At 39.5% G+C, this 23,902-nt stretch overlaps 1 protein-coding gene across 5 annotated transcripts in view; it reads left to right on the top strand.

Moving 5' to 3' along the window:
- ARHGAP10 (Rho GTPase activating protein 10) overlaps window positions 1-23,902 on the top strand; it is a 325,433-nt gene that overhangs the window by 116,595 nt on the left and 184,936 nt on the right. For all 5 annotated transcript variants that reach the window (XR_006817443.1, XM_045997932.1, XM_045997933.1 and 2 more), the window contains 5 exons: window positions 4,143-4,253; window positions 6,353-6,457; window positions 16,272-16,401; window positions 19,697-19,803; window positions 22,077-22,171. Coding sequence is in view for 4 of the 5 variants with exons in the window: in XM_045997932.1 (XP_045853888.1) it covers window positions 4,143-4,253; window positions 6,353-6,457; window positions 16,272-16,401; window positions 19,697-19,803; window positions 22,077-22,171 (548 nt within the window). In the remaining variant the exon portion in view is untranslated. The remainder of the gene's footprint in view (window positions 1-4,142; window positions 4,254-6,352; window positions 6,458-16,271; window positions 16,402-19,696; window positions 19,804-22,076; window positions 22,172-23,902) is intronic.

The raw sequence follows: 23,902 nt of genomic DNA, 5'->3' as shown, positions 1-23,902 counted from the left end.
TTTACATTCTGTACAGTAAGCAGGGTGAGCCTGTTTTTATGTTGCTTCTCTTTCCCAGACCCTCCCTAATTGATGTCTCCAGAGGCCCAGGGCCCACCCTCCTGTCCTCACACCCACGTGGGCTGCTTTGCCCTGACTAGCCTGGGATGCGCCTACTCCATGCTCAGGGCCTTTGCTTTTGCTGTCCTTACTGCCTAGTACGTTTCCAGCCTGGACTCACATGCTTTACTCCTCCACGTACTCTCAAATACTCTCCACTCAAAGTCCACTTTACTGGAGATGTCCCCGAACATCTTGTTTAAAGTGTCGCCTGCCTTATGCTGCTTTGATTTTTCTTCATGCTCTTAGTCCCATTGGACATACTGTATATTTGGTTGTTCCATGGCTTCTTGCACTCACTTGTAAGATCCTTGAAGGTAGCAACATTGTTTTATTCAGTACTCTATCCTTTACACCTCGAGCACTGCTAGTCAGGGAGGAGGCACTTAATAAATATTTACTGAATGAAGAAGGGTGAAGTGCTTGCTCCTTGAGCTGGGGCTTCACTAATTTCATCATTCCCCAGGATAATTAAACTCCAGATCAGAAATTTGAAGAGACCCTCGAGATGAATAGTTTTAGTTTCATTTAAATTGTATATTCTGTCCTATCTTGGCTGTATGCGCTTTACAAATGTACAGATTGCCACTTAAATTGGCTTTCTGTTGAAAGTGTGAAGGTTTAAAGGGAGGGGGGGATGCTCTTTAAAAGTAAAAGGTTAGATTTGGATCTTCATTGATCTTGGCATTCGTGTATGTATTCCTCATCTGCAGTGAACTGAATTGAGGTGCTGGGGATGATTATAAAAGTTGCTGAGAGTGGTATGAACAAAGGCTAGAAACTTGGATCATTTTTTCTCCTTGTTTCAAATGAAAATAAAATAGATAATTGTCGCAGACAGCAGGCTGGCTATTCAGTAATTCCGTTAGGACCATTACCTATACCTCTACATTTATTGGACATGATATCATCTACTTCCATCCACATTCCTGAATTCCAACTAATATTTGCACTAGAACAGGTATCAGAGATTTGAAAAAAATCGATTTCTGTTAATTTTTGATTTTCTGAGCAGTCAAATGATTATATTTCAGTACATAAGACTAGAGAAGTACATATTTTGACTACCTTTGCCTGAGATTAGTCTGTTCTCATATGTTACATATTTATAGCAGGAATGGCCAGAAATTAGATGATGATCAAATAGAAATTTGTTTAAAAAGTCACTTTTGCTTGGTATGGCAAAAAGTATAGTTTGAATGTGTGTTTTCCCACATCACCCAGCAATTAACTCAGTTCTCACGGTCTACCTGGAGATTGCATCAGTCCCAACAGGTTAAGGGCTCCATCCCACAAGACGGTCCCTTCTTCAGATACCAGCTGCAAATCAAGGTTATTTCCTGTGCTTCTGAACTACTGGCTCTAATTTCAACATTCCCTCATCTCCTTCCTCCAGTTTGATTCATTTGCTAAGAGTGTCTCACAGAACCGAGATAAAACACTTACTTATATTTACTGATTTATCATATAGACTAATATAAAAGATAGAGATGAATAGCCACACAGGGTGGGGGCTGGAAGGGTCCCAAACACAGAAACTTCTGTCCCCATGGAACTGGGGTGTGTCCCTCTCCAGACACTCGCATGCGTGCAGCCACGTGGATGTTCCAGAGTTCTTACAGAGCTCAGTCTCTAGTGCCCTCCCGCCTCCCATTGCTAGAGGTCAGTGTGCAGGACTGAAAGGTCCAGCCCCCTAATCAGTCTTCCTGGTGCTCTTAGAAGCCTCACCCTGCCATCTCAGTAGCATAAACACAGGTGTGTTCCAGAGGGGCTCTTTATCTAGGTATAAAAGATACTCACGTCACTCAGGACCTTCTGAGGCTTTAGAAGCTTTGTGCTTTATTCCACACATAGCACATTCACGTTCTTGTGCAGCCACTACTACCTTCCATATCTCGAACTCTTCTCATCTCCAAAGACTGACACTCTGTATCTGTTGAAGACTACTTCCCTAGCTCCCTTCCCCCAGCTCCTGATTACAGCCCTTCTGCTTTCTGTCTCTATCAGTTTGTTCTAGGTACCTTATAAAAGTGGAATCCTACAGTATTTATCATTTTGTGACTTGCTTATTTCATGTAGCATAATATTCTCAGGTTCATCCATGTTGTAACATGTGCCCAAATTTCCTTCCTTTTTGAGACTGTATAATATTATCTCTATCTATATGTCACATTTTGTTAGCCATTTATCTGTCAGTGGACGCTTCGGTTGCTGCTGCTTAGCTTTTGTAAATAAGGCTGCGGTGAACAGGGTTATATAAATCTTTTAAGTCTCTGTTTTCCGTTTTTAGGAGTATATACCCAGAAATGGAATTGCTGTATCATGTGATAATCCTGTTTTTATTTTTTTTTGGAGAGCTGCCATGCTGCTTTTCATAAAAGTTTCTTTACATCCTCAACGCCAGTTATTTTCTGTTTTTTTTTTTTAAGTTAGTTTTGTTGTTTTTATTATTATTATTACTTTGATGGGTGTAAGGTGGTATCTTGTATTTTTATTTCCATAATACTTAGTGATTTTGAGCATCTCTCTAGGTGCTAATTGCCATTTATATATTCTCTTTGGAGAGATGTCTGGATAAATACATTTAAAATTGGCCAACTTAGGAAACCTGTGATGCCTTGTAACAGTGGTTTCTAGGATGACCATTCTTGCTCTGCTGTTTCCCATGGAATCCTGTTTCTCCCCCAGGTCCCTTCTAGTTAGACAAAATAAGGTGGAACTCCCCCCACCTCCCGGAATAGTCTCCTGACCATCGATGTCTGTTTACTACCAAAGGATGACACGTTTTGAGGACCTCTGAGCATGATTATCTATAGATGGGCTTCAAGCCCTGGCCTGCTTTTTGAGAATCAGGTTCTTTTATGTTTTCTTTAGTTGAAGTATGGTTGACACATAATGTTACATTACTTTCAGGTACAGCTATCAGTTGTCTTCATATAACACTGTTACAGTACTGTTGACTATATTTCCTAGGCTGTCCTTTCATCCCCATGACTCATTCCTGCCATACCTGGAAGCCTGTATCTCCTCCCCACTTCATGCATTTTGCCCATCCTCCCTACCCCTCCCCTCTGGCAACCATCAGTTCTCTATTTTAATGGGTCTGTTTTGCTTTTTTGTTCCTTAGGTTTTTTTTTGTTTGTTTGTTTGTTTTGTTTTTTAGGTTCCACAAATATGTGAAATCACGTGGTATTTATCTTTCTCTGACTGACTTCACTTAGCATAACAGCCTCTGGGTGCATCCATGTTGTTACCAGTGATTGCCGGCCCCCCCCCCCCCCCCCGTGCCCCCCCATCAGCAAATCTCACTCTTTTTTGTGGCTAAGTAATGTTCTATTGTATGTATATGTACCACATCTTTATCCATTCAACTATCAGTGGACACATGGGCTGCTTCCCGTTTTGGCTATTGTAAATAATGCTACAGTAAGTCAGTCTTCTCAAAGTAGTGTTTTTGTTTCCTTTGGGTTAATACCCAGAAGTGGAATTACTAGATCATATGGTATTTGAGAATCAGATTCTTGACATGGTACCCTAGCTGCCACTTCCTCACCACCCGCCTTTAGTTATGAGTCCTGAGGTGACTAGATTTCCCAGGTCAACTGCATTCTTAGAGGGTTTGTCAACAGAAATAATGGTTATGTGGTTTTAATTATGCATGTATGGTTCAGCCTTGGGTATCAGTTGGGGTTGATGTGAGTTTTTCATGAAGAGGCACACTATTTGATGTTCAATCCTTGGGGCCAGTCTCATAAAGGGCAAGAGCTGGCAAACTTTTTCTACAGAGTGAGATAGTAAAAATTACTTTTTTTGTAGGCGGTTAGGTCCCTAGTTTGCAACTACTCAGTTTGGCTGCTCCAGCAGGAAAGTAGCCATGGAAGAGATATGAACCAGTAGCTGTGACTATGTTCCAGTACAACTTTATGTAGGAAAACAGGCTGGGGGCCATATTTGGCATGGGGCTTAGAGCATTGCCAACCTCTGGTCAAGAGTTTCACTCCTCACCATCTCTGATTTAACCAGCCTCTGTTGCTTTACCACAGGCAGATATCCAAGTGGAGCAGAATCGGCAGCACTTTTATGAACTGTCTCTTGAATATGTCTGTAAGCTTCAGGAAATCCAGGAAAGAAAGAAGTTTGAGTTTGTGGAGCCTGTAAGTATCACAGAAGGTTATTCCACTGTTAGATTTTTGTGATATAATAGAAACATTTTTCTTCCTAGATCGATTTTACCATTGCTGGGGGCCATTGTGCATACACGTGAAGCGCAAAGCATCAAAAATTAAAAAGGGTGAACGCATCACCATGACGTCAAGGAATCACCTTACAAATTCGTGGTTCTCAACCTTACTGGCACAGCAACATGTAGGGAATATTATTTCTCCAGGACTCGGCAGTCAGGTGCAATTTCTGCCACCCTATCGTAGGTCCGCCCTTTAAAGAAAAGCCCTGTGACATAAATGTTAGGCTGGGAGAGACAGTGGTGCTGTTGATGGATAATCTCCCCTTTGCTCGAGCTTGTTGGGAAGCAAGCACATCGGTCCAAATTTTGGTACTTTGAACAATTATCGGTAACAAACTATTTCTAACACAAGTAAGTCATGGCAACCTAAATTAAGAACCAACAGGTGAAGCACTTGAAACTATTTTGTGAGTTACTCTGGCTAATCTATAGACCTGTTTACAGACATGTGATTTGTGTTTGTGCTTATATGGATATGTTCTAATAGCTTTAGTTCTTTATATATTTGTGTGTGTGTGTGTGTATATATATATGTATATATATATATAATGTGTATGAACACATGAGTATATGTAAAGGGTAATTCATACTGTGGGTTTTAGTGGAAAAAAACCCAGGAAACACTGGAATTCATGATTCTCAAGATTAATTTTAATGTAGGTGCTTTTGCCTATGATTTTTTAAAAAAGCTTTACTGAGATAGAATTTACATCCCATACAATTATTCATTCTATGTGTGATTTTTTTTTCTATGTGTGATTTTGAGAAGCAAAAAAAATAACCACTAATGATAAACTTAAAATTGGCATTCTTAGAAGCAGTGGTCTAGTTAGATAATAGAATTAACTTTATTTCTTTAAGATTTTATTTAATCAAGAGAAACAGAGATGGAGACAGAGCATGAAGTGGGGAGAGAAAGGAGAAGCAGGCTCCCCGCCAAACAGGGAGCCAGATGCAGGACTCAATCCCAGGAGTCTAGGATCATGACCTGAGCTGAAGGCAGACACTTAAGCGACTGAGCCACCTACACACCCCTAGAATTAACCTAATTTAAATAGAAAAATTCATCTCCATAAAGCTTTCTTTTATGTGAAATACTAATAATGACCTGCATTTATTGAGCATTTACAGTGCTCCATCATTGTTCAAGTCGTTGTTCTAATACTTCACCATGCTCATGTGTTTATTCCACACACTAACTCCATAAGGAGATATTTTTATGATCCCACTAAGCAAATAAGAAAATAGAAGTACAGAAAGTTTCAGTAATTTGCTCAAGGTCTCATAACAGAGCTGAAGTTGGGGATTGACCCCTGCTGGCCACTTGACATTAGCGTCCCAGATTCCTAACTTGTGCAACACAACATTATGGGGAAATTGAATTTCAGAATTTCCCTAATTCTGACCCCAAATCACTTTTTATCACTTTAAATTCACTCACATGTTGGGCAGAAGCCGGTGCCCTTTAATCAAGAGAGGCAGGTGAGGGTAGGTCAGAACTCAGAGCTTAATGATCACCCTGTCTCTACCCGTCTCTGCCGCAGTCACTGAAAGTCCGCAGACACCAGAGAGAAGTCACACTGCACTGAACACCACTGGAGAGAGCCTCTAGCTCTTTGTTTCTGTGATTTTACTTTCATTATAGATTATATTGACCTATGGTGATAAGATTTCAATTATTAATGAATATAGAGATTCTCTTGACTGAAAGAACAAATGGGTGATACAGAACTCCATTTCTCCAGTACACGGTACTCTCAAATATATCTAATGGCTCTGATTTTTAAGGAAAAATCACAAACCTTTCATTTGTAAAAGGACAAATTAATAAATAATATGTAGTTAGATTTAGTTGAATTCTAGTGACTTCTTTTAATTATCTTCAGTAGAATCATAGTGGGATGTTGGGGGAAAGGGGGGGCACAATACATGACTGTTTCTATTCTTTTTTTTCCCTCCACCCTGCGTTTTTTGTTTGTGCTAATGTCATTTTTTTCCCCTTTGTCTTAGATGCTGTCATTTTTTCAGGGAATGTTTACCTTCTATCATCAGGGCCATGAACTTGCCAAAGACTTCAATCACTACAAGATGGAACTACAGATCAACATTCAGAATGTAAGGAAATGAAAGCTTTCTGGTATAAGAGGATGTTTGAGATGTGTATTTTCATTTTGCTATATGAAAAGCCTTAAGCTAAGACCAGGCTGAGCTGTTGGTGTTGAGAAACTGAGGCTACGTTGCCACCTTCTGGTCAGTTCTCAGTGTAACAAACTGCTCTTCAATTAGGTGAGGCTCAGGAATTCTGCCACCTGGTGGCTCTTTTTTTTTTTTTTTTAAGATAGTGAATTTGTTTTAAGATTTGTTTTAATGTATTTTTCTTGTCTAACTTTCAGATAAGTCATTAGGTGTATGTTTTTAATCAGGAGTCCCATAGTTTATTTTTATTATTTTTTCCAGTTTTATTGAGATGAATTCATATACAGTACTGTGTATGTTTCAGTTGTGCAGTGTATTGATGTGACATACCTATTGCAAAATGATTACCACAATGAGTTTAGTTCATGTTTACCACTCCATAGAGCTGCAGAAGAATTTTTTTCTTGTGATGAGAAATTTTAGGGTCTACTCTCTTAATAACTTTTAAAATATGTCCTACAGCAGTGTTAATTGTCACCATATTGCCTTCTGTAGGTATAGTTGTAAGGGTAAACCTTTATAACTTTTAGTCTTTCGCATAGGGAACAAACAAAGGAGCACTCCACTTTACATGTAAGACATTTCAGTTATTATGACCTCATTTCTATTACCTGCATATCTTACTTGATTTTTAATCCCAAGTAGGCATTGGGTTCAAGAGGAATTTCTTCCCTGTGTTTATGCATATTCACCAAGGTATTGAGTTCACGGTTCCTGTTGGTCTATATTATTTTCCTGGAAAATGTATGCTTTCAGAGAAGTCTTGGATAAAGAGATTTAGGAAAGCGGTATCAAATAGTATAACATAGATGATATTGATCATAAGGTGGTGGATGTTTTTCCTCTCAGCACTTAAGTTGGCTTTGGAAGTGTCCTCGTTGAAATTCTTTTCAGGTTATGTTTAGTATAATGTTAGACCTCATTCAGGAAAAAAAAAGTGAGTGAGTTTTGGGACAAGCACATTCTAACTCATCCTGAAAGACATATGAAGGATGGGACTCTGTGCCTGACTTTGAATTTGATCTCATCATAGAGACTGAGAAAGAAAGGTTTTGTGTAGATTTCAGTTCTAAGTATTTTGTTTAGTTCCCTACATTTGGGAGTGTAGATAAATCTCTTTGTCTATCTCTCTTTTGGTAATTCAAGTGTCATTTTGAATTTGTAGATTATTTGGATGCTGAGCTGGGTTAAATAACTAAAAGAATATCCACCCCCACTCTCACCCCCCACTATCAGTGACTATAGTGGAACAGAATTCTAAAAAAAAATGTCAAAATGTATCTGTATGTATAGGTTAGTTCTAATTTTAAAATTGTCTCTGTAGGTAGTAGAATAGTCTAATGTTGTTGCGATTTTTCAGAGTACTTTTGCAGAGAATGGAATACAGTTTTGTAAAAAGAACGCTATATAGTTAGTTTAGAAGATTAATTATACCCTCAATTTTTTTTCCTCTACCACCTGGCTGTATAACTTATGGAAATTTACTTCTCCTTTCTGGATGTCATCTGTCAAATGCAGGGCTGGCCTGGATGAGAACCTTCAGGCAGAATGGGTTCCATAATTTGTGGGGCCAGTGTAAAATGGGAAGGCAGGGTCCTTATTTAAAAATGAGGAATTTCAAGACTGTAACAGCCGAGTGTTAAACCAAGCACATGGCCTGAGCACAAGGTCCTGTGTTGTTGCACGGGCTATGTGCCCACGATGCTGGCTCTGCCTTGGTGTCTGGGGTGAGGGGTGGTGTACAACGTGTCTCCTGGGTGCTTCCATGAAACTATCCCTGCACAGCTTGCTTGTAGATGGACGTAGTCTGTAACATGACTGTGTAGTACAAGGGATATGGTTACCTTATTTACACCAGAATGATTTTGAGAGATTAAATATTTCAGTGTAAGTGAGCAATGCTCGGTCCTGAAGTTTTAGAAGCAAAACCTAAAAATAAGCTATCCCTTAAAATGGTTCGGAAAATAACTTGCTTAATATCCTTACGACATTCTGAAGTTAACTTACACCTTTGATAATAGTCATTTCCCATAGAGAAATGGGCAAAGAATGGTTGGCTGGAAAATTTCTCTGTATCCTCTGCAATTCAAGGGTCCTCATCAGGAAATGGCACTAAGAACTCTACTCTAAATACTCACCTCTTCATTTTATTCTGCCTAATGCTGCTCCTAGAACTCTTTCATCCAGAGCCTCCTCTTTCCACCTCACCTGCAGTTCTGAGAACACCTGGTCCAGGTGTCTCTGCTGTGGGTGTTTTCTCCAAGCTCATTCTTTTCCCTTCAGAAACACCGACACCTTTGAAACGCGTGCCACTCCTTCCGTGGTACCCACCTGCTGTACCTGAGTGTTGCTGCGCTTTGGTTATTTCTTGGCCATTTTGCTCATTCCCTGATGATACCAGCTTTTAGTGTAATAAAGGGAAAATGCTGCCGATAGAAAACTACAGATTACAAAAATCCCAGTTATATGTCTTTTTTTAATGCAATGTATATTTATCTGTTAAGGAAGCAGACCCAAATATTAAAATCTTAATATTAACTATCTGTACGCTCTAAGGCTATGGATAATTTTGGTCAACTTTTAAGTATTTGTAGTAAAAAACAGCAAGATCCTTTTATAAAATCAAAAAAAAAAGGTAAAAGTTACTTAAAAATGAAAACAACCTAGTTTTCCCCATCTGGTTTCACCTTTTCTGTTGTAAAAATGGTAACACCTCTTTTATTTTTTTGAAAGCAATTTATTCCTCTTCGACTTTCCATAATCCAGAGTAAAACATGAAAAGCAAAACAGCAAGATGGCTTTTAGAAAATAGATTTTCAAGAAAAATATAAGTTGCATCAAAATTGAAGTATATTTTAAAAAACTAAATTTCAACTTTTGTTATCTTTATCCCTAGAGGAATGTGGGGAAAGAGAAACTAGAATAGAATTCTTCCTAGAAGGAAATATAATTTGAGAAATCTTAGAATTCATGAAGAATCCCCAGAAGAGCCCAAGAATAGTTAAGATTTTAAGAATATGCCCAAATATTTTTGTTACAGTGTTGTGAGAAAAGTAGAACACTAAAACAATAAACGACTTTTTTTTTTTTAAGGGATTGGAAGTGATTGTGTAAAAGTATGAAAGTCCTTATTTCTGAGGGATAGATTTATGGTCACTTTCAATCGCTTTTAAACATTTTCTTTCTGCCCCGAAGGCAGGACTGTTTATGCTCCTTCTTTCTATTGTATAATGTTGTGTATTCGTTTTATATTCTGAAAAAATTTTTTAAAGTGTACTTTCGCTTACAATCAGCTTTACAACAATGAATTGTTGGACTGATATTGAAGATTTTCCTTTATCCTTTGACAGGGAATAACTGTCACTTTACGGTGACATTGTAATAGTCATTGTAGAATGTAGTAGTAATGTTATCTACATTTATTTTATTACTGTGGACCAGCTATTACCCGTATGCTTTATTTGGAATTTGTACATTTTGTCTTCATAGAAGTCCTATGGTGTAGATTTTGTCATTCATGTTTTACAGATGAGGACACTGAGGACAGTAACTTCCTGCTGTCCTACTGCTTTTGGGTCAGGTCCAGCATTGGAACTTGGGCGGACTCCCTCCAAGTGACCATGGTGGTTGGTTTCAGGTTCTGTGCTGCGATATAAATGGGTCTCTCATAGCATGTCTGGGGCCCGTTAACATAGGAGCTGGGGAATGTATTGATACGGCCATCTGCTTGCCCAGACCTCAGCAACTTGTGGGTGACAAAAGAGTCCCTTCAATTGTAGAAACTAAGATTTAGGCACGGGTGAATCTCCGTTCACTTCTACCTCTTACCAGTTCTAAACTGTGTTTCCCTCATCCCTGTGGAAGGTGTCTTATATGGGATTTAGACTCTATTACCTTTTCACCTGGGGTCTGTTGCTGCCGTTCCTTTTTCTGCCACCTCTCTCTGCGTGGGGGCGTTTGGGGGAATATGGGGATTACAGAGAGGTGAGCGTGTGTGTAGGGGCGTTAACCTCTTTTCTGTTAGGTTATTTTGCAAGGTTACTAAAGCAGGGCTGCATGGAACCCACCCTCATGTTTTACAGCTCTTTCATGAAAACTTTTTGTATTTTTTTTTAAAAGATTTTATTTATTTATTTGACAGAGATCACAAGCAGGCAGAGAGAGAGGAGGAAGCAGGCTCCCTGCCGAGCAGAGAGCCTGATGCGGGGCTCGATCCCAGCCAGGACCCTGAGATCAGGACCTGAGCTGAAGGCAGAGGCTTTAACCCACTGAGCCATCCAGGCGCCCCAAAAGTTTCCTTTCTTGCTGAGCAGGGAGCCCACTGCAGGGCTCGATCCCAGGACCCTGGGATCATGATCTGAGCCAAAGGTAGATCCTTAACCACTGAGCCACCAAGGAACCCTCCTTTTTTGTATTTTTAATTATACTTTGCCTTCCTTTCCTCTCTGAATGAGGTCATAGGGCCAGGATGGGAAAACTTAAAATGGCTATCTGTGCTTGGAATCAGCCTTTTCCCTCTGCCTTGAAAGCTTTATTTCTGGATATAACACTGTGAAAAGCTCCTCCTCTCTCTCGTCTTCCTTTTTCCCTTACTATGGGAGTCAACCTATGTTAAGCCTGACCCACCAGGTTTCTAGACATACTGAGATGTGTCTGAAATCCGGCCTGGTCCCCAAATTGAATCCTCCTCCTCCCAAAGAGGTGACGTAATAATATATTTAATTTATAAGCCTTAATTTAAGACTGGTTTATTTGGAAATTTATTTAGGAAAGCATGCTAGGAAAGGAATTTCCTTTTTCTTTTCCTTTTTATTGACAATGGATAGCACAGACTATCTTAGAGGTTATTTTGAAGATTTAAATCACCAAAAAGTATTTTCAGTTGTGCCAGCCACAGTGTAAACACTCTACTGGTCACTTACTGTACTGTTTCCAGTCTAACATTATTATTATTTGATGATAATATTTACCTGGAACTTAGAATTGGAGAGTGCGAGTTTCTAGCCATTCTATTATTTATATTCAAATTTTAAAAAATGTAGGGATACCTGGTGGCCCAGTTGCTTAAATGTCTGCCTTTGGCTGAGGTCATGATCCCAAGGTCCTGGGACGGAGTCCTGCCAGGGTCCCTGCTCCACAGGAAGTCTGCCTCTTCCTCTGACCACCCCCCCATGCTCTCTCTGTCAAATAAATAAAATCTTTATAAAAAAATAAAAAATGCAATTTTCACTCTTATTCATAATTTACCTAAAATGGTAAAATCATTCTCCTCCCTCCCCAGTGTAGAGTCCTATGCATCTGAGAAAGTCGGACAGTAAGGCAGGTGGTACTCCATGGCGGGGTCTGCAGCAGGGAAAGTGGGGATGATGGGGAGTGGGGAGGGTATAGAGGCAGCCTGCAGAAGAGGCGGCTGGAGTGTTTGGGAGATTGATTATATTGAGCAGATGTGTTAATTGAACACATAGATTGAACAAATAGATTGAGAATAGTGGGAGCTAGAGTTCTCACTCTCTGAAAAGAAATGTATCAAATCAGGAAGGGAGGGGTGCCTGGGTGGTTTAGTTAGGCTACTGACTCTTAATTTTGGCTCAGGCCATGATCTCAGGGTCATGAGTCAAGCCCTGTGTCAGACTCCCTGCTAAGCAGGGAGTCTGCTTGAGATTCTCTGTCTTCCTCTCCCTCTGCCCCTCCCCCTGCCTGTGTGTGCTCATGCACATGCGCGCGTGCTCTCTCTCTCTCTCTCTCTGTCAAATAAATAAGCAAATCTTCCAAATTGGGAAGGGATGGGCTAGAAAAAAACTGGAGTATTGGACTGGGGTTATACTTGTTGTGTGAACATGTGAGTTTTTCAATATAGCAACACATAGAAATGTATGTATGTAAAGGAAAACGCCACCTATCTTTGTGTACATATATATACATCTGTGTAGTTTTCTGTCTGCCAGGAACACACAGAAGTAGTGACACCCCTTTAACTGTGACACACTGTGACCAGATTTTGGTTTCCAAATACTACACTCCACCAAAAGGAACAAGGGCTTCTAGGGGGAAAAAATCATTGCTTCTAGGACCGGGACAGAAAAAGTATCAGACTCCTTTTGGGACCAGAAAGTAAGGGATTACTCAATTAAGGGAGCATCTCAAAAGATTCAAGATTGAGCTAGAAGGGGCCCCTGCTGGTCCAATCCCAGGACAATTTGAGCATTACTATAAGTAATGAAAGTATTGGGTGCAACTCATGAGATTAACAGGAATGTCTGCGTGTGTGCAGGTGTGTGCTTGTGTGTGTGTGTGTGCACACCGGCATCTGTACGGCATGCACGTATCTGTATATGTGTGTATGTACCGGCATGCCTTACTCCATTGTGCTCTGCTTTTTTAAGCTTCAAAGATCCTGTGGGTTTTTTTTTTTGTTTGTTTGTTTTTGTTTTTTACAAATTGAAGGTCTACGGCAATCTATGTCACACAATGTTGTGTTATTTTTCAGTAGTATTTGCTTACCTTGTGTCTCTGTCTCACATTTTGGTAATTCAGGCTTTTTCGTTATTACATTTGTGATCATGATCCATGATCTTTGATGTTACTATCGTAATTGTTTTGGGGTGCCACTAACTGTGCCCACAGACGATAGTGAATGTAATCAATGAATGTTGTATGTGTTCTGACTGCTCCACTGACCAGCCGTCCCACACCCCCATCTTTCTCCCTCTGCTCAGGCTTCCCTGTTCTCTGAGACACAACAATATTGAGATTCGGCCGGTGAATAACCCTATATTGGCCTTTAAGTGTTCAAGTGAAAGGAAGAGTCACACATTAAATCAAAAGCTAGAAGAAAGCTTAGTGAAATAGACATATCGAAAGCTCAGATAGGCTGAAACCTAGGCCTTTTGCCCCAAACAGCCAAATTGTGAGTGCAAAGGAGAAGTTCTTGAAGGAAATTAAAGGTTCTACTCCAGTGAACACATGGATGCTAAGAAAGCAAAACACTCTCATTGCTGATGTGGAGAGAGTTGGAGTGGTCTGGATAGAAGATCAAACGAGCCACAACATTCCCTTAAGCCCAAGCCTAATCCAGATCGGGGCCCTAATTCTCTTCAGTTCTGTGAAGGCTCAGAGAGGTGAGGAAAGTGCAGAAGAAAAGCTGGAAGCCGGCAGAGGTTGGTTCATGAGGTTTTAAGGAAGAAGCTGTCTCCCTAATGGAAGAGTATGAGGAAGAGAAGATGCAGCAAGCAGCTGGATCCAGAAGGTCCAGCTAAGAAAACTCATGAAGGTGGCCTCGCTACACTGCAGATTTTCAATGTAGATAATGTTTGGCTTCAAAGCTTCAAGGGACGGGCTGACTCTTGTTAGAGGCTAATGTAGCTGATGACTTTAAGTTGAAGCCAGTGCTCATTCTGAAAATCATAGAGCCCTTGAGCATTAGACTGAATCTGCTCCACCTGTGCTCTGTGAATGGAGCAACAAGGTCTGGAGGACAGCACATCTGTTAGCAGCGTGGTTTACTGAGTATTCTCAGCCCACTGTTGAGAGCTAGATGCCACGAAGAACATTCGTGATTCATGGGAAGAGGTCAACATATCAGCATAAGCAGGAGATTGGAAGAAGCTGATACCAGCTCTCAAGGATGACTTTGAGGGGTTTAAGGCTTCAGTGGAGGCAGTAACTGCAGATGGAGTGGGAACAGCAAGAGAACCAGAATTAGAAGTGGAGCCTGAAGAAGGGACTGACTCGCTACAATCTCATGATAAATCTAGAACAGAGGAGTTGCTTTTTATGCATGAGCAAAGAAAACGGTTTCCTGAGATGGAAGCTACTGCTGGTGAAGATGCGCGAAGATTTGTTCAAATGACAACAAAGAAGTTAGAACATTCCATAAATTTGATTGATAAAATAGCAGCAGGGTTTGAGAGGGTTGAGTCCAGTTTGGAAAGAAGTTCTATTGTGGGTAAAATGCTACCAAATATCATTGTTGTCTGGGTGGCTCAGTGAGTTAAGCCTCTGCCTTCGGCTCAGGTCATGATCCCGAGGTCCTGGGATCGAGCCCCACATCAGCCTCTCTGCTCAGCAAGGAGCCTGCTTCCTCCTCTCTCTCTGCCTGCCTCTCTGCCTACTTGTGATCTCTCTCTGTCAAATAAATAAATAAATAAATAATCTTAAAAAAAAAAAAAAAATTGCCCCAGCCACCCCAGCCTTCAGCAGCCACCAGCCCGGTCAGTCAGTAGCCGTCAGTATCAAAGCAAGATCCTCCACCAGCAAAATTATTATGACTGAAAGCTCAGATGATGGTTAGTGGTTTGTTTTTTTTTTTTTAAGCAAATAGTATTTTACACGTAAGATATGTACATTTTTAAGACATAATTCTATTGTGCACTTAGTAGACTACAGTATAGTGTACCCATAACTTCTGTATACACTAGGAGACTCCAAAATTCATATGACTTGCTCAATCACAATATTCACTTCATTGCAGTGGCCTGGAACCGAACCTGCAATATCTCTAAAGTCTTTGTATGTACAAATATTATACACACACAGACACACATTCAGGAAGAAGTGAGGGTTGAGAGAAATCTAAGTAAAGTGACAAATGAGGCAAATAAATAAAATCGGGTATAATCGGTATTAAAATGGGGGATAAGAAATCCTGGAGGCATGAGACATAGGAAGGAAGGAGGGGACTGGCCATTAATAGATGAGTCCCACCCTCCTTGCAATCCTGCATTTTGTTCTAGTACGTACTTTTTTTTTTTTTTTTTACTCTCAGCTTGTGTTTAAAATAAGCTTCTGCAGATAAGTTTTCCCCTTTGCAATCCACATTTATCAGACTCCCATTCCCCTAAAAAATGTGTACCATTCTACCATTTTTCTGTTCTAGGACCCTTGGTAACCTCTTTCATTTTAGGGAGGAGAGGGGAGGGATTTCAATAAAAAAAATTTTTTTATCTCCACTTCTCCACAACTTCACATCAGCAGTTTTTTGATGTTAATACAGTTATTTTCGAGTGTGGATAAAAGAAATGTCCAGGAACTTGGTGGTGCTGACTCATCATGCTTGCCTTGGTAATTTCGTCACTTCACCTTGCATGTACATTTCCAGTGTATCCGTGTGACAGAGATATTAGCATTCCAAGTCTCCTGGGTTTCAGAAATGTGATTTATCTCTCCAGATATCAAAGACATTATTTGTACATGAGATTCCTTTCCCCGCTCTCCTTTATCTGAGAAATGTCATTTCAACTGCAACTACCATGACCTGCAAAAATGACCTCATATTTATCAGTTGGCAGAGAAGAATTAACTTTTTTAGGTTCTGAGTACCTAATTCTGCTGGTATAATACTAGTGAGTCAGATTGATTGTGCAAAGCAAAGACTTCCCAGATCTTTTATGACCTACTTTTTAAAAAAATCCAAGATTTAGTAATATTGTGGGATATGGCACTACGAATTCTTATGTTGAATAACACAAGCCTTCTTGGTATGTTCAAAAGCTTCAAGAGTAAAGAACCTTCAGTTACCTTAGCTTAGACTCCTCTATTAGCTATTCTACCATTAATTTTTTTTCTTTTAACGGTAATCTTAACAAAGAGACACACTGGGAAGGATGGGTATATTTCAAGAAGTTTATCGAAAAATCCTACCAATTTAATTATAGTTATCCAGAGACTTAAAAATGTACATGAAAAAGATCATATGAGAACTTAAACCTTACATGTGTTTTTTTATCTGTTTCAGACACGGAATCGTTTTGAAGGAACAAGGTCAGAAGTGGAAGAGCTTATGAACAAAATAAGACAGAATCCCAAGGACCATAAACGAGCAAGTCAGTTCACGGCAGAAGGCTACTTGTATGTACAGGAAAAAAGTAAGAGGACCTCCAGCAGTGATGAATGACTAATGAAAAATTATTTTAAAACTCTTACTGTAATTACTCTATTTTTGGAACAGTTATTCCTACTACCTCCTTTGCCCCCTCTTGTCTTAGAAGGTATATTTTGTATTGGGAGGGAAAACACATTCTTGCTCTAGGGAGAGGACAGTGAAATTAGGAACTCAAGGAGGACCCCATTTTCCAGATGCACCCCGGAATTCTGCATCACACTTTGCTGAAACTTGCTTATAAGTATGCCAGAACTTGGTGTAAGGCTGAAAGCGAGGCAAGGTATTTTTCCTCCCTTCCCTTTATCCCTCACCGTCCTTATCACCTACGCACACACATATGCACATTCATATACATATGCACACCCTCCCCCTCCCACAGCCCTCCTTCTTCATGCTCAAGTCAACAGGGACATATTCCTCCTATTCCTTTACATCAGTTCTTTCCACACCAATCTGAGATCATTTGTTCTTGCTAAAATTATCAGGGTGATTGCAGATGGCTATAAAAAATAGTCCTAGATGGCATTCTAACTTATCTCATGGAATTTTTAGTATTGTTGCTCTCAATGGATATGCGGAGCATAAAGTGTCCTTAGTTTGAAAACTAAAGCACCTAAAAATTCTTCCAAACTTTTTGATAGTTTGGTCTTATTTTAACTGTTCAGCTCTTAAACTTTACTTCATTAACTGTAGAACCTGAGTACTGTTTAGTTAGGGAGGAGAATGCGAAAATGTTTCTGTAGTTGCTGTTTTCCTGCCTTCCCACACCTGATTGTAGCCCGGGGCCCTTCAGTTTTCAGTAGTGTGGCTGATTTACAGGACTTTCCAGCCAACCACTGGAGTAGGAGAGCATATTCAGAGAAGAGTTATGGGATATCTATGCTTCCAAGTGAAGTTAATGCATATGTGGTCAGCAGAGTGGTTCTTTTTCCATTTGTCCTTATTCAGTCTGGGCTTACCACAGTCTTCATGTCTCACGAAGAGGAGTTGCATGGAGAGTAGAACTTGGAATCTTTCTGATGCTTTAGCTTTTTAATCTCAGTTTGTTTTGAATTTGAAATAACTAAATTAATGTGTAGGTTGGAGACATAAGAAGGATAGAATTTTTGTATTATATACCCCGATTAAAATTATAGGAAACTTTAATTTTTAGAATCATAACTGTTGTTCAACTTACTGTCTTTGAGAAGAAGTGGGCTGAGTCTAGTTGGGAGAACAGAATGAAAACATTAGGGGCAAAATCTACTCTTATTAACTGCATGCCAATACCTAGCTAAACTTTTTATACACCTTATCTCATTTAATCCATTAAAAAAACCCTATGAGATAGGAGAAGAATAAATGAAACAAGATGGGATTGGGAGGGAGACAAACCATAAATGACTCTTAATCTCACAAAATAAACTGAGGGTTGCTGGGGGGAGGTGGGTTTGGGAGAGGGGGAGGGGGTTATGGACATTGGGGAGGGTATGTGCTATCGTGAGTGCTGTGAAGTGTGTAAACCTGGCGATTCACAGACCTGTACCCCTGGGGATAAAAATACATTATATGTTTATAAAAAAAAAAATTGGAAGGGGAGGCAAACCATAAGACTATGGACTCTGAAAAACAACCTGAGGGTTTTGAAGGGGTGGGGGTGGGAGGTTGGGGGAACCAGGTGGTGGGTAATAGGGAGGGCACGTATTGCATGGAGCACTGGGTGTTGTGCAAAAACAATGAATACTGTTATGCTGAAAAAAAAAAAATTAAAAAAACAACGCTATGAGGTGCACAGTACTATTGTTACTCCATTACTATTATTACTCCATTTACCATTGAGAAAATGGAAGCACCGTTGAGAAAATGGAGATCACAGGTTCTGAATGCTGGAATTGTCAGTCTGTGTCACGCTATCTAGGATATTACCTGGAGTATGGACAGCTGTGAAAAAGCCTATATGCTTGGGTCAGATGGGAGTCAGGAAAGGACAGTGGCTTAACGAATGGGAAGATGTTGGTATTAGGGACCAGAGACTCCAGTTTGAGGATAGGCTGTGTCATTTCTCGGGCATTTGGTCTAAGCTTAAGTTCTTTAAAATTAAAGAGATAATAATAATGAACATCCATTCACCCCAAAGGTTTTTCTTAGTATTTAGTGAAATATCTGCACAGTATGTTCTGAACCATAGAATAGGATACAAATACTAGTTATTTGTAACTAGGATAGTACAAATATTTGTAAATAGGATACAAATACTAGTTATTTGTAACACACACACCAGTGGTCCCTGGATTTTGGTCTTTGCACTCCTTGATGACCTGAGGTGAGATTTACTATGGTCTAGTAACACCTTTCATTCCTCACTGCCCCCCAAAACAATGTGAATGGTTAACTTTTAAAGCTCAGTGGATTCCTTTTGAATGAGTTCTTTTCTCCCTCCTAAGCTTGTCTTTTTTGATTTTTAGGTATAGAAATTTTGTTTGCAATGATGCAATGTTGCAATGATGGTGATAAAAGGTGTTGCCTTTTTTTTTTTTAATCTTTACTTGGTAAAAACACAACTGTCAACTTCTTTGGGGAGTTAATTTTGTTATGATTGGACTTTTACTGGTGTGTGAAACTCTAGATTGCTAGGTATTCCTGACACAGACCCCTGTCTTCCAAGAGCTCAGGTGGTGATAAGACTGACTTTACAAGAGGTAAAAAGAGGTTCTGAGAATGTTCTGGTTGTATGTGAATAGCTCACCTCTCTATGCTTCAGTTTTCATTTTAAAGCTTAGCTTTACCATCCTTAGTAAGGACAGCTGCCTACCAAGGTGCTATAGTGGGTTTAACACTCTTGTAGATGCTGGACTAGATGCTTTTTCTCAGCATTATGATTCTTTGATTGCATCATTTTGAGAGGCCAGAACTGGATCCAAACCCGTCACGTACATTGAATGGAATACTTGAAACCCTTGTGAGATCTTAATACCTGGAAATAAACAAAAAATATAGCTCACAATGAAGAGATTTTTAGGTGTAAGATAATGGCCCAGTCTGGCAAACTGTTTGAAGAGTATGTCTTCAACTCATTGCTTTGTTGCTGAAAAGTATTGACTCTTCTCTCAAATAATCTCTCTCAGCCTTCTTATTTTCCCTACTTTTTTGCTTTTTAAATTGGAATCAACAGTGTTGCTGGTTTGTTTCCTTGAGCTTATTAGTTGCTGCTTAATGGGTTTTTCCTCTTTAGTATATGTTTGAAACTCTCTGTCCGCTTATTTATGAGGAAAAATGTAAAGTTCTACTTCTTGTTGAAGGGCCCGCTCCGTTTGGTTCCAGTTGGGTCAAACACTACTGCATGTATCGGAAAGCAGCCAAGAAGTTCAACATAATCCCGTTTGAGCACAGATCTGGGGGAAAACTTGTAAGTATTTGATTATATATTATGTATTCTATATGAGAGGTAGTTTTTGAGGCTGACATTTTATTGATTGATTGATTGGTTTTATTTCCTTGAGAGAGAGCATGAACAGAGAGGGGGCAGAGGCAGAGGGGGAAGCAGTCTCCCCACTGAGCAGGGAGCCCAATGCGGGACTCCATCCCAGGATCCTGGGATCATGACCTGAGCCAAAGGCAGACGCTTAACCCACTGAGCCACCCAGAGTCCGAGGCTGACATTTTAATGGTGTTTATATTCTCTAATGATAAAGACGTTATATTTTGATTTTAGGATTAAAATCTTTGTTTTCTTTCTAAATAAAGTAGGTCAGTGAACAATTCTTGTGGTTTTTGGATTGTATGTATGGGTTTTTATGGTCAGGCCTAGAATCCTTTTATGTCACTGTCTTGGAGGATAAAATGAGCACCTATAATGAGCTTTCACAACTCAGTGTTCTGTGAGGATGGTATTTGCAAAGATCTGATATGCACATGTGTATTCACAGCCCGAAAACATTCTACAGTAGATAGTTTGTAGTGAATTTTGTTGTTTTACATTTAGACTTACAAAGTTCTCACTTAGGCCATTCCCAGTTAGTTAACTACTCCTCCCACAGACATAAATTACAAAACAATACATGATAGCAAAAAGACCTCAGGAATTGGCTCTGTGGGGAAGATTATCGTTATTTGGGTTTTAAATAGAAATGGCACCTCATAGCAATAATTGATAGTCTGGAGGCAAAGCTCTTCCACCAATATTGAACACAGTTGGTAACACATTTAAAAAAAAGGGGAAAGACATTGCTTGTTGGGTAGATGGGCATGATTTTGCTTGGGTGAATATAGAACTGACTCAGGTTCACTTCTGTATGTATATACTTTGCCTCTTTGTGAAATATATTTAAAACAGCTTATAATACAGACATAGTTTTGTACTAATGAAATAGATGTGGAAAATCAAGGCCATGGAGATGAGGAAGAAGTGAGGATATCACTATTAAAGGCTGATGGGCTTAAGATTGGGTCTGAGGTTCCTGTCAGGACTAACTCAGGTGCTCATGCATGTCTGCTTAGTGATGTCTCTGTTTAACCAGCACATAATAAAAAATACACTTCAGAATAGAATGACTGTGACATTTTGAATATTGGCATACTTGAATGTTTGTTTAATATTATTTGGAGGTTCTCCTATTTTAGAAAATATAAAAATGTTCTAGAAGGAGGTACATGGGGTCTTAGAGTTTTTTCCTTAGAACCTGTGTTCCTGCATTGCTTCCATTATTTCTCTTGGATGGTTTAGCGAGGTAAAATAGTACCATATTAAAACAAATTAAATATGAATTCAGAGTGATCTTCTCTGGAAACAAAACCCACATTGATTGAGTGGTTCTAGGTTCCTATGATCACAGTAGCTACTTGGCCTTTTGATATATAATACCTTTTAGGTAGATTCATATGGAATTGAGGTTTTATAGGTCAAGAATGGTCACATATTGCCTATTTCATATGGTGTCATATAGTATGAATTAAAAAATTATTCCTTTTTAAAAAAGAGTGTAATAAAAGAATAGCAATATTCTGGCATGGGGAAACTGTTGTTAATCTATCTTTTAAAATTAGTGCTCGTGAGGTCTGGTTTAGTGTTATTGTAATCAAAGCAAGATCTAGAAAACTTTGAGAAGAGGATGACATAAATGATTAAAATTATAAATAGGGATGCCTGGATGGCTCAGTTGGTTAAGCATCTGCCTTTGGCTCAAGTCATGATCTCTGGGTCCTGGGATCAAGCCCCATGTTGGGCCCCTGCTCAGTGGCGAGTCTGCTTCTCCCTCTCCCTCTGTCCCTTCCCCCCACTCATGCTTTCTCTTTCTCTCGATTTCTCTCATATAAATAAATAAAGTCTTAAAAGGATTAGAAAGATTATAAATAGTCTTTAAACAGATTTGTTTGAAAGAGACTAGGATAACTGGACTTAAAAGCTTGAAACTTGAGGGGTGCCTGGGTAGCTCAGTGGGTTAAGCCTCTGCCTTCGGCTCAGGTCAAGATCCCAGGGTCCTGGGATCGAGTCCCACATTGGGCTCTCTGCTCAGCAGTGAGCCTGCTTCCCTCTCTCTCTGCCTGCCTCTCCATCTACTTGTGATCTCTGTCTGTCAAATAAATAAAATCTTGAACCTTGGAGCACCTTCTCCCCAATATAGGGCTCTTCAGTGTGTCTATATTATAACGTTTGAGAATGTTTAAAATGATTTTTTGCAGGGAGATGGAGAGGTGTTCTTTTTGAAAGAATGTACCAAGAGGCATACTGACTCAATTGACAGAAGATTTTGCTTTGATGTGGAAGCTGCTGACCGGTAAGTTATTAGAATTCTTGCACTTAATGAAAGAGTACTATAAAAAATGATTTAAAAAACGGAGGTTAATTGAAACTGAGATTTCCTTGGCCTGAAAAAAACTTGATCTTGTTAACATTTCCAGGCTTTATATTCATTTTGACCTGTTTAGTCTTTGTCTCTGTGTTTAGCTGTGGAGTGATAGCTTGGTCTTGGCTGGAGTTTGAAGTCCTTCTAATAAGTAATTAAAAAATTACCTTGAAGCATTTCATTGTTGATTGAAGCCTAATTGTGGCACTGAAAGAATAATGAATGAAAGTGAGGAAGTGGGTGACAAAGCTGACAAGAGATGGTGGGTTGTTAATGCAGAACAATATTCATTTTTGTGTGTGGGAATTTTCAGTATGTGTATTTTGTATGTGATGGAGGCTCATAGGCAAACTGTTTATTTAAAGACTGATTATCTTTTCGCTTGTATGACTTTCATTTATTACAAAAGAATCTTTGCCAGCAAGGAAGGAGTAAAAAAAAAAAGAAAAACGTACTTCTGATAATATTACTTCTCTGGCATTTCTTTCTGTGTCCTCCTGTCCTACTAAGAAAAATCTTGGTACTCATAGAATATTTCTTTAGTAATGTCTGACAGTATGGTGGTTCCTCGCCAGTGCTGGTTTTGGCAACACTGGTCTTTAGAGAAAGCTGTTTCTTAGTTGTATAACAAAAGTTTACAGTATGAGATTTCTGTAATAAAAGTTCATTTCATGTCAGGATCCACGAATATAAAAATAATTAAGGCTTCCTCTTCCCCTTGGATGATGGAGCCTAGTCTATGGGGCGAATGCAGAGAGGGAAGAGCTATGCTTTCCTTTCCAGTAAATGAACTGAAGACCACATACATAAAAGCATGCCGCTAGGCACCATGATAAATTTGGCACCATCATGAGAAAGGTAGTTGAACAAGCATTTTGCCAAGGCTGGAATAAAATGAAAGAGAATGTCATTGTGGAAGAGGTTCAATTTCAGGCCAATAAGGACTGGTTCAGAGACCTTAAGAAGAGATTCAGGCTGTGTAGTACAACTTGAGCATTTGCAAGTGTTGACCTGTAGTGGGCATTTACTGAGTCCAATGTGCCAGACAGTGCCAAGTGTTCTAAATTTGTCTGTGTTTTATCTCATTGAATCCTCACCACAGCCCTATCAGGCAGGTATCATCCTTCCCATTTTATGATTGGAATCTGGGCCACAGAGAGCTTAGGTGATTCTCCCAAGGGCATGGAGTTGGTAAGTGGAAGCGGGGAGATTTGAAGTTCTGCATTCTGCCTCTAGAGCCCATTCTACCTCTCAGCCACTATGCTATAAGTCTGAGTATCATGTGTAATTGTGACAGTCCCTGAGTAACTGACAGAGGTGAGTCAGCAGTGATGTCTACCAGAAAATGTGTTTAGTGGGGTTAATCTGATTTGATTTGAAAGCAGGATACTTCTAGAGCTTTCGTATATCATTCTAATAGAGCATTATTGTTTTTGCCTAACCCCATATTTTCTCTAAGACTTGATCATGCCAAATGCACTTGGTCAACGATGATCCTAGATTGACCAGGGATTACTGTGGAGTTATTTTTGCCTATATAGGGTAATACCTTACAAATAGAGAAGGGGGTAAGAGACTTTGGAGGTGATCTAGTGGTTTTTAAACTGCTTTATAGGGTTTATAGGCTTTTCGAATAAAATCTTACATTTATGTATATGTGAA

Source organism: Meles meles, chromosome 2 (genome assembly GCF_922984935.1).
Source record: "Meles meles chromosome 2, mMelMel3.1 paternal haplotype, whole genome shotgun sequence".
Taxonomy (NCBI): domain Eukaryota; kingdom Metazoa; phylum Chordata; class Mammalia; order Carnivora; family Mustelidae; genus Meles; species Meles meles.
The sequence above is the reverse complement of the archived record's forward strand: the minus strand, read 5'-3'. Positions and strand labels throughout refer to the sequence as shown.